This window comes from Quercus suber, unplaced genomic scaffold (assembly GCF_002906115.3).
Source record: "Quercus suber isolate HL8 unplaced genomic scaffold, Cork oak 2.0 scaffold_395, whole genome shotgun sequence".
NCBI classification, from domain to species: Eukaryota; Viridiplantae; Streptophyta; class Magnoliopsida; order Fagales; family Fagaceae; genus Quercus; species Quercus suber.
Window position 1 is genome coordinate 579,125 of NW_027069847.1, and position 11,594 is coordinate 590,718.

At 33.5% G+C, this 11,594-nt stretch overlaps 1 protein-coding gene across 3 annotated transcripts; it reads left to right on the plus strand.

Moving 5' to 3' along the window:
* The first annotated feature begins 1,672 nt into the window (after positions 1-1,672).
* LOC111994142 (uncharacterized) lies at positions 1,673-10,327 on the plus strand. Of its 3 annotated transcripts, none has more exons than XM_065761085.1 (10): positions 1,673-2,602; positions 3,159-3,289; positions 3,404-3,466; positions 3,604-3,693; positions 3,959-4,121; positions 4,728-4,917; positions 5,768-6,603; positions 7,134-7,748; positions 7,831-7,896; positions 9,876-9,982. In XM_065761085.1, exons 1-10 carry the CDS (start codon positions 2,045-2,047, stop codon positions 9,912-9,914), a joined length of 2,751 nt encoding a protein of 916 aa, XP_065617157.1. In that variant the 5' UTR covers positions 1,673-2,044; the 3' UTR covers positions 9,915-9,982. The 3 variants fall into 3 exon arrangements, with proteins under 3 accessions (XP_065617157.1, XP_023881764.2, XP_023881765.2); XM_024025996.2 differs by having other exon boundaries at positions 1,676-2,602; positions 9,978-10,327; XM_024025997.2 differs by having other exon boundaries at positions 1,677-2,602; positions 3,407-3,466; positions 9,978-10,327.
* Positions 10,328-11,594: the final 1,267 nt, after the last annotated feature.

Below are 11,594 nucleotides of genomic sequence, written 5' to 3' on the forward strand. Positions count from 1 at the left end.
TATGATCATATGTGGACCATGGTAGATGGCGGATCCATAAAAATACAACCTAAATTATATACGCTCCAATAAATTAAGCATAAAATACAATATAAAAATGAATACCATCCCCCACTAGTGATGTCTCTCTCCTTTATTAATGACTTTATAAAAAGGTAGCCAGTGACATCTTACCTCAGCTGATATTTATCAAAGCTAACCAAAAAGTCAATCACCTGACTGACTAAATATTTTGTTTAAAAAAAAAAATTATTTTGCCAAGTAAATTGAGAAGGAGAGATGAAAAGAGTGACGAAAGAGTGATATGTTATTGACACAACCTCCTATTATTTAGCGTGTGTTTGAGAAGCGTTCCGGTTTGCATTTTTGAGTTTTGTTGAAAAAATATGACTTTTATGTTACTGTTTACGGACCCACAAAAATCATCCAAACACATATTTTAATATAAATTTAGGTCCTATAGTACTGTTTACACATTTAAAAATTATTTTACTACAGTGTTTTCAACAATAAGTTTTCAATTTTCAGCAAATAAGCAGTATTCAAACATATTTTTAATGAGATGGAAAGTTGTGATAGGTAGACAGTAATTTTGGATCTACGGAATCATCGATTTTATCGTCTACTAATTAAACTAACCATTTAAATAAGTTGTGAATAAATATACTTCATTAGCCTTATTCTAAAACATAAAACTCATTCTACCAAAGGCCTTGTAGCTAAATTGGTACTTTCTCATGCACAAAGTGTTTAGGGGTTTAGGAGAAAAAGGGGTTCAAGCTGCAAGATTAGTAGTATGTTGTAATTATTTTTTAAAAAAAAAAACATAAAACTCATTCCAAATTCTTAAAGTAATTTATCTAAGTAAAAACATTTTTTTTTTTAGAAGAATCTAAGTAAAAAACTTTAATTGTTAGAATCTCATTCCATCTATTTTATGCGTGTTTTTTCTTTTAAGTATAAACTCTATTCACATCATAATAATCTTTAGTGTAAATTACTTTTTAAACCATAGAGTTTTTAATGTGTTTCATTTAAACCAAAAACTTTTAAAATGTTTCATTTAAATATCAAATTTTCTATAAAAAAAATCATTTAAACATTAGAATTTTTGATAAGTTTCATTTAAACTTCACACTTTGAAATAAATTTCATTTAAACTATTAGGTCATGTGATGTTTAACAGGTTAACAGAAAAAAAAAATGTGACAGAAGGTATGAATTAAACATTTCTTGAAACTTTGAGGTTTAAATAAAATATTTTGAAAATTTCAAGTTTAAATAAAATATTCCTAATATTTAATTAGTCAACACAAAACATGGAGTTAAGTTGCCAAGGGCCCACACCCAACATTTGATAAACCTCCCAATGATCTAATGGCTGCAATACATTCTATGTATCAATAGGATTTCACCTGCATGCAACACATAGAGACCTCTTGATGGAGACAATGCAAGAATTTCAATAAAAAGATGACTCTCAATCTAGAATACCAGAGAAATACGTAATAAATAAAGTAGATAATTGACATAAAGTCATTAGAATTAGGTAAATCAGAACCAACAGTATTAGAAAAAAGAAGGAAACACGATGTTATAGTAAATAAAGGTGTTAAACTACCCTATCAAGAAGTCTTACACTGCTTAGGTATTCTTACCGTTAGAGTTGACAAATTCATAAGCTCTGCCACAAAATTAGTTATTATCCAAGAAACTGTACCTGCACTAACTACCCACCTTCAGCCTTCCCCATATGGACCCCCATAGGCCATAGCATCCTCTCAATCTCTCTCGTGGCCCTGAGAAAGAGAACTTTGTTTTTCTAAATGTGATAGCAAATAGTTCTTTGAAGTTTGAGCCTTATTGTATAACCTCTTTTCTGCTATGGTCCCTATGGGCACCACAAAAGATCATGTATATTATATTTATATATACAAACCCAACCAAACTTCGTACTTGACAAAATCTACATGTAACATGTACTAGTTTTTTTCTTGAAGAGTTTCTGATATGTCTGGTCTTCACCAGGTTCTTCAGTGCCACCATGTCCATATTCCCTTTCATGTTTTTCATTCAGGTCCTTTTGTCAGTGACCTGTTTTCTGGTTCTTGCTTATGCTTCATGGTGTCCATATCATTTTGTTCAACAAACCAATCAACAGTTTGAGCAGAAAACTGATAGGTTCTGGGAGTTTAATGAGCAAACCAACAGTTGGGTTGAAGTTGAACTGCCTCATGATCTAGTCTCTTGTGTAAATGATAACTGTACTAAAGTGGGATCGATTAGTTCAACAACAAACAAGAACAAGGATCACTTAGAAAAAGAGCATGATGTTCCTGAACAAAGGGAGAGTTTGAAAAAGAAGGATGAGGAGAATTCTGATATGGGTCTTCCTCTGAGAAAGAGAATTTCATTGACTAGAATGTCTGAGACATCCGTTTGGGTCACTGGTGAAAGTGGCTCTATCTACGAGAGGTTTTGGAATGGAGTGCAGTGGGTGATTGCTCCCCACGATTTACCAGTATATGCAGGTCATGCAGTCTCTGTGTTTATTGTCAATCAGACAATTCTTGCTTTATCTGAAGCAGGAATTCTGTATCAGGTATTTTAAATTTATAATGCACCAGTTGTCTCAAAAATTTATAGCAGATAACATATCAACATCATTGTATCGATTCTCCCTCTCTTTTCTGGGTTGGTTTTGTAGTGTCGATTCATAATTTTTAAATATACACAAATATTTATTTCCTAGTTCTTCTCAATAAACTTTCTCATATTATTGTTGGGTGGGAGGAGTGCATTTCCAGACATGTAGAGTAGTAAACCTTGATCAGATGATACTTGGAAGCAGAAATTTCCCCTTCTCTTAGTGTTTTCAGTTTGATAGGTAGACAGACTTATTATCAGAGACCATCAGATTTTCTAGCTATGTCATATGAAAGTTTTCATATCAGTGTAAGGTTTCAAATCATAACAGAGTTAAACCAGGACATTTCATAAAAAATAAAAATAAAAATCTAAACAAATAAAATTTTGGCACTTTTTGACTCAGATTAAAACAGTTTGATAAATGGAAATGGAATTACCTATCTTTTTCTGGAGCAGCTAGAGTATCCTTGTTGATTGTATAAGCTAATTTATTCTTTTGTCGTTTTCAGATGCAACTCAGTGAGAACTCACAGCCAGTTTGGGTAGAGTTCACACCTATAGTAAATCAAAGCATAGATAGAGAAGGGGAACAAAGTTCTGAGATATTAATAAAGTCTGGTGCTGTGTCACATGATGGAGTGTAAGTGCATCAACTTATATTTTATAAGTAGATTGTACATAAATTTTGTCACTGCAAGAAACTTGTCAAGTCGATCCTCCAAATAACTACTTGGTTTTCATTGCTTCCTGTCAGCAGTGTTTATTTCTGCACAAGGAATGGGACACTGTTAGAACTTAGTGAGGTTGAGCCCCCAAGGTAAGAGTTACATACGTATATGATTGAAGCTATATAGCTAATGCTAGTGCCTTAAATTTTAGTCTCTATTTATAATGTAGATTCAGATGGGGAGACTCTAATTTCACTTGGACGTTTGTGCTATAAACGGAGAACAGATGGGTTAATCATGGTCAACCACCTGGCGCAAATGTTGCAGCAATAGCTGATGCTGCTACTGTGAGAGCAGAAGTAGTGTATACCATAAGGTGTGATCTCTGACTCCCTCAACCGGGTGCATCTCCATATATAGATAAAGTATCAACACAACATCAAATCAACAAATATCTTAATCCCAATTCCTGTTCTTAGCCAATTCAAAGAATTACCAAAGTGAAAATCAATATTCAAATAATTACTATATGAAATTAGGCTAACTTGGAAATTGTTAACCATTGGTGTTACAAGTAACCGTTTACATTGCTAGAGAGGTTTATTATCATATTAAGCTAAACATGTAATTGTACAATGCAGTTCCATAGGAGATCTTTATGAATATGATAGGAACTCAAAACCATCATGGAAGAAGCATATATGGAGAGGAGCAGCTCAAGATGCTTCTCTAATTCCATCATTGGGGTATACTTTATATGGCTTGAGTGGAGATTATTCAATATCCTTGTTTCTCTTAACCAAGGTACTTTTTCTGCAAGCATCTGTTAACTGAAGCAAATAGTGATAATCTATATTCAGCATTAGAGCATACCAAAAGGATGAAAAGTGTTATTATGATTTGAAGAATGATAAAAAAGAACAACCCCTCGTCCCGCCCCTGCCCCTGCCCCTGCCCTCCACAGAAGAAAAAGACACGCATGTGCACACATGCGCACAAACAAAAATACATCAGGAGACAAATTTCAGCAGCCAGTGGTAGATATAATATCTAGGCTGATGAAGTGAATAATATAAATTAAAAAAAAAAAAAAAGGAATAACTCAAGATCCATGCAGTTAGTATTAAAGTTATGACTGTTGCCGCATGAATTTTGAGTCCTGGGACAAAATTTGCAGACTCCTTGAATTTTTGAAGGTCCATATAAAGAACATGTTATTACAATGAACTGCATCCACTATACTATAAGCTACAAGAGTCCTCTGTTTGCCACAGCTAGCGAATTCTGTCTAATTGTGTCATATATATCAATAAAGGCTATTTTTACATGCATGGATCTCCTTGTAGACCTAAAGTTACATTTTCTTTTCAAAACTTAACAGAATCCATTGACAAGATTTTGCATATACAGGGTGGTAGTTTGGTAGAGAGACGACTAAATCAAAGGAAGTGGAAATGGGTAGTCCATGGAAGTCCAAAAGGTCAACACCTGACATCTATCACACCAGTTCTGCAAGATGAGATAAATGATAAGTTCTTCTCATTGTTTCTCACCACATCTTCTGGATCCATTTATGAATATCAAATACCAAAACAATCGGGTGAGTCAAGCAGGCATTATGGGGAAACTAGTTGTTTAATTTCAGTTAATTATATACCTTTGGAAGCAGTTTCCCAATTTGAATTTTACAGGAACAAGCATCTTTACCTTCTAAAGCCTTTGTTCACAATCTATAGCCTTAATTGAAAATGATGATTTGAGAATCCAAATTATCATATTTCAACATTTTCACACACACCAAAACATTAAAAACAATTACCCTCCATTAAGATCACATCTGAAAGAAGTTTAGGAATAGTCTTCTAATTTTTTCTCACAAAATTAATGGATATTCTTGAAGTAATTAGTAGGCAAAGCAGGTGCAGTCTGCCCCTTTAGAAAAGCTAAAATGGTCCACTAGAGGTTGCAAGGAGGCAGTACAGTATATATCAGTCCCAAAGTAAAGTAATTTGAGTGGAAAAAACTAAAGCAATATGCATTGAAGTAGCTTTTTATACACAAATTATATTTAATCATTTTTTTTTTTGCTTGATTAAAAAAAATTGTGTAGGGAGGAAAGCAATTTGAAGTAACCACAATTCAGTTTCACAATGTTTTTGACAGAAAAGGAGTAACTCAGTTCTTACTTTGGAAAAAACTTCGTTAGCCTCATTTTTCCTAATATAATCAAATTAAATTCCTACACCATGTCATAAATATAGTCAAAGTATCATAATTTTTTTCATTCCCATTCAATGATCAGCTATCCTTTTTAAATCTAAAAATGAAGTCATAATTCTCTTGTCATAATGTACATGAGTTATGGGTAGCTACAGGAGAATCCAACAAATTTTTATTGATAGAAAACTTAGGAATTCATCCTAAATATAAAATTCCTCACATGAATACAGGTATTGCTCAAGAGAATCAAATTCCAGATGCATGGGTTAGTCATATGCATCCCCTACATGCAAAAGCTGCAAGAGGTATTGCTGGCCTACAATTTTATCCTGGCAAGATACTGTTCCCACTGGATGATGGAAGACTTGCAGAATTGCATCTACCAGGCCTAGGTGGTGAAAATTCAGGGCCAACATATCAAGTTAATTTTCGAAGAAAAGCATCAACTAAATATATATGGTCAATAATTGATGCCCCAGAGACTGAAGGATGGAATGCTGAGTATTGCACAGAACAACGTGGACCAACAAATTGCATCACAGGTGTAAAAGATGATTCAAATGGTATAGGATTTATGAGACCAATGACAAGAAGGCGGAAAGGAACCCAAGAACAAGCTTACTTACCTTCAGGTGCATCAGTTAGTGAGCCAATAAAAGCTATTGATGAATATACTTTCCCAGTCAATTGGGTCAACACAAACTTCCGTCTAAGAGTGATGCATGGAGCCAGATCATTTTTCCTCATAACAGATGGTGGTTTGACTTTTGAATATCTTTATACTGAAAATGTATGGCTGTGGCTGAGGCATGACCACACAACAGCTATCAAAGGTGCAATAGGAAACTACAATGGAAGTTTATATGTTGTTGACACATATGGCAGTTTGCTTATTAGGGAAAGGAGCAGCAATGACTTGGCGTGGATAAATTGTACTGCTTTGAGGAAAGGAAGGCAAGTTATTGGAGGCCCTCCATGGGATGTAATGCCAGGTAGAACTATGAGAGTAACAGCAGAAGATGCACTGTTCTTTGTGAGCAAAACAGGAAGATTATTACAGTTCACAGTAAGTTAAAAAGAACCACACAATATGAGTGCATATATCGATTCAATTACTTAAAACCATTGAAAATATAATAATTAGCATAATAGTAAAGAAAATTTTGACAATTCTTCCCTTATTTTGGTAGACAGCTCTTCAGAACATTAAAATAAATCCAAGAAATATACAAGGATATCAATTTATTATTTAATTCACTTTTCTCATCCCATTTTGACCACATCACATACATAACCATGACATCTAGAACAATGCTTCACCATAATTAACATTGCAAGTGCCGCGTAGTTATTTTACTAATGTTAGTATCACATTTGAAAATAACTTATAGTCAGTATCAATTAAATCATCATCCATGTGGATGATACTGTATAAGATCAGGGCAAGCAAGTATTAGCAGTGACCTCGATAGAAAATGTAGAATCGTACAAGTAATTGGAGAACTATTCTTCCAACTAAGCCAAAAATATTGACAAGGCTTCTCAAATGATATTACAAATGGAGATGACTGACTGATAACCAAAATTATTCTGTAGGTTGCCCTGAGGAAATTTAAATGGAAGGATTGCCGAAACCCTCCAAACACTAAAGTTGCATCTATAGTAGATCAGGAAATGTTCAGGGAAAATGTAGTGTTTGTAGTTGGAAGGAACGGTCGGCTATATCAGTATAACAAAGTGACTGAATTGTGGCATGATCATTACCAGTCTCAGCATTTGATTCTATCAAGATTTCCTGGAACTGCTATGAGGCCAACATCACTATCACTTGCAGGCTCACTTTTCATGCTTTCAGAAGATGGTGGACTAGTTGAATATCACTGGAATACATTCGATGGCTGGAATTGGGTGGAGCATGGAACTCCATATAAAGGTGTGACCTTGGTTGGCTCACCAGGCCCATGCTTTGAAGATAATCAACTCTTTTTAATTGGTTCAGATGGAAAAGTATATCTGAGGTATATGGATCAAATGACATGGAAATGGAAAAGTTTTGGATTTCCATATATGGGAAATATTATTGCTGAGAATCAAAGACAAGAGGAAGACAAAGACAGGAAGGAAGAAATTTGTGTTGACGAAGATCTTGCAGCTAGCTTGGAGATGAATTCAGAAACCCTGAATGATCTTAGCAGTTACTGTGACCCAAAGGTAAGTTGTTAAGATCAAACTGCACTAATTGCTAGTAAACCTTTGAACTAATAGTAATGGTGAGGGTTGTAAACATATGCAGGTGGCATCTACTCGACCAATTCCTTTTGCTGAAGATTCAGTAATCTTTGAGCTGAGAGATGGCAGAGTAAGCAATCATTATCTTAAATTGATTACTATATTTCATTTCCTAATAGAGAATCCAAGAAACGTTAGTTTAATCCAACTCCTTCTATATAGGTTTCAAGCTCTGTACATAGACATACAGTATATACAAATTGAGATGGATTTTAATACAAAGCTATATGCGATATTATTCAAGAAAGATGAACTAATTGGCACACCAACAAGCTTCTGCATAACAAATTATTGGACTGCAGCATCATGAAACAAAACACAATCTTTTTTTACTTAGAAAGAACATGATGGTACAAACTACACATCTACTGCATTCTTCAGTTAGCACAGAGGAGTCATTCTGAACAAGCAGTATACCCTTTTTTTTCATTACATTGGAGAAAATAGGATTCAACCACTTATACAAAGTGAAAAAGCATAATGATGTAAACTTTTCTTGATTACATCAACAATCAAAATAATGCCCTTGTCAAAAAAATAATGGCATTTTTTTTTTTTTTTTTTGTGGTAATTATCATGTCAAGGTATTGAGTGAAAACTGATTTTAGTAACATGATCAACGTTTCCAAACTCAATCAAAAACGTCTCAAAAAGAGTGAACATAGATATAATTGAATTTGAATATCTCAAGATGGCAGCATATGCTTGATTTTCCTTTTACAATTTTTTTTTTTTTCCAAAAATTCCTTCCCTAATTTTTCTGCTTTTTTTTAATCACATTTTTTAAGATAATTATTAATTTTCAAATTAATAATTAATTCAATATTTAATATTTTTCCTGATGGTTCCTTATTGATTATATTAAGACATCGCTTTATATCTTTATTATTTAATCAATTAGATGAGATTATACTATTACATTGTTATACATTTTATCCTTTGTTTTAGCTAGCTTATGAAGTAACTATAAAATTTTTTTCTCTTGGCCCATCTGGAGTTTGTACAACACCTCATAATGAAACCATCCAAATATACTCTCTTTTATTTTATTTTATTTGAGACTCCAAATTTAGTAATTTACTGCATATATTGATATATATACCAGCTTGGATGGCACTACAATACAATATCTATTAAAATGATTAAATTCCGTTGCATGCAAGTAAAAGATGTCCAGTTGGCAAATGAGGTATCCAAATGATGAGCTAGTCAAAAACCTCCGTCCAGCCAAAGACGGAGGAAAAGAAAGTTTGGTTGAAATTCACGATGAAAATAAACCTAATGCATAAAACTTACTGTCAAATATCTGTTTTGTTTGCAACCTTGCTGCTAGCTCTAATAGATATGTACATTGAAAAATTGGTTTTTCTTTGGTCTTAAAGTCCGGCTTTCAATCTACTAATTAATTAAGATGCCTCAAACTATTTTACCAAAATCCTTCCGCTCTAGTTATGTTGTTTGTTGTTAGGTCACAATCTGAATGACCCCTTGTGATTAACCCTAATTAATTAATTAATTAACCAAGTTATTAATTAATCAATTTAACATGCAAATACGTGGAAGCACAAACAAATCACCAAATACTAATTATGCAACGGAAAAAATAAATGACACGGTGATTTGTTTACGAATGGGAAAAACACTAACGGCAAAAACCCCACCGGGTGATTTTCAGGTCACCACTCCCGAAACTCCACTATTATCAAATCAAGCGGTTACAAGAAAGGAATCCCAAGTACCTTACCAACTTACAGTTGAACCCTTACCCCAATACCCAATTGGACTTGATCTGTAGTGACAGTCTCCACCTTTGATGCACGGCTCCCAAGTACGTGACTAACCAATGCGCGGATCCAAGTACGCGACTTCAGAACACCAACTTGAGAAAGAATGGTTGGCTGCAAAGTTCTTCAGTTCATCCACGTGATGAATAGCAAGAAGATGCTTGGTCACAAAACCCTATGGTGCAAATACATAGCAGCAAATATCTATTCCTTCTATGAACATTTCATGCTTCTTTTAGTCATTGACAGCTTCTAAATTTTGAAGAGAGTTTCCATGGAATGCATCACCAATAGGAACAACTGAAACCACAACCTGAAAACAACAGATGAGAATCAGACTATTGCTAATATTGTTATGTCATGGCAGCTAGCAGAAATGCAACGAATGGAGGGCACGCATTGGGTATGGTCTCGTACCATTGGCACACCAACAAGCTTCTGCATAACAAATTATTGGACTCCAGCATCATGAAACAAAACACAATCTTTTTTACTTAGAAAGAACATGATGGTACAAACTACACATCTACTGCATTCTTCAGTTAGCACAGAGGAGTCATTCTGAACAAGCAGTATACCCTTTTTTTTCATTACATTGGAGAAAATAGGATTCAACCACTTATACAAAGTGAAAAAGCATAATGATGTAAACTTTTCTTGATTACATCAACAATCAAAATAATGCCCTTGTCAAAAAAATAATGGCATTTTTTTTTTTTTGGTGGTAATTATCATGTCAAGGTATTGAGTGAAAACTGATTTTAGTAACATGATCAACGTTTCCAAACTCAATCAAAAACGTCTCAAAAAGAGTGAACATAGATATAATTGAATTTGAATATCTCAAGATGGCAGCATATGCTTGATTTTCCTTTTACAATTTTTTTTTTTTCCAAAAATTCCTTCCCTAATTTTTCTGCTTTTTCTTTTTTATCACATTTTTTAAGATAATTTTTAAATTTTCAAATTAATAATTAATTCAATATTTAATATTTTTCCTGATGGTTCCTTATTGATTATATTAAGACATCGCTTTATATCTTTATTATTTAATAAATTAGATGAGATTATACTATTACATTGTTATACATTTTATCCTTTGTTTTAGCTAGCTTATGAAGTAACTATAAAATTTTTTGGAACTCTTGGCCCATCTGGAGTTTGTACGACACCTCATAATGAAACCATCCAAATTTACTCTCTTTTATTTTATTTTATTTGAGACTCCAAATTTAGTAATTTACTGCATATATTGATATATATACCAGCTTGGATGGCACTACAATACAATATCTATTAAAATGATTAAATTCCATTGCATGCAAGTAAAAGATGTCCAGTTGGCAAATGAGGTATCCAAATGATGAGCTAGTCAAAAACCTCCGTCCAGCCAAAGACGGAGGAAAAGAAAGTCTGGTTGAAATTCACGATGAAAATAAACCTAATGCATAAAGCTTACTTTCAGATATCTGTTTTGTTTGCAACCTTGCTGCTAGCTCTAATAGATATGTACATTGAAAAATTGGTTTTTCTTTGGTCTTAAAGTCCGGCTTTCAATCTACTAATTAATTAAGATGCCTCAAACTATTTTACCTAAATCCTTCCACTCTAGTTATGTTGTTTGTAGTTGAGATATCCGTTCAAGCATAAAATTATCTTATGAGACAATTTTCTCACGTGTAAAATCCACACATTCTGTATGAATGCATGATCTTATAAAATCATATAATTAGATACCATTTCAAGCAGACTTTCTTCTCTATTTAAGATGTTCGTAGTTGAGTTACCTACTAGAACAAAAATGAATCTTATGAGATAGTCTTATTAGACAACCTCTCACATGTAATATCCACACATTCTCTGTGAGGTGACCTCGTGAGATATCATCTCATAAGATAAGCTAAAAACCTAAAAGATAAAACAGAAGAAATGTTCTTCCATAACATGGAAGAAGATATGAGCATAAATGGCAAGCTATGCAAGA

Excerpts from the sequence above, each read along its gene's own strand:
- LOC111994142 (XM_024025996.2), top strand. The coding sequence starts at position 2,045 with ATGTCCATATTCCCTTTCATGTTTTTCATTCAGGTCCTTTTGTCAGTG. Across the intron at positions 2,603-3,158 it reads AAGCAGGAATTCTGTATCAG|ATGCAACTCAGTGAGAACTC; the intron begins GTATTTTAAATT and ends TGTCGTTTTCAG. Across the intron at positions 7,749-7,830 it reads GCAGTTACTGTGACCCAAAG|GTGGCATCTACTCGACCAAT; the intron begins GTAAGTTGTTAA and ends AAACATATGCAG.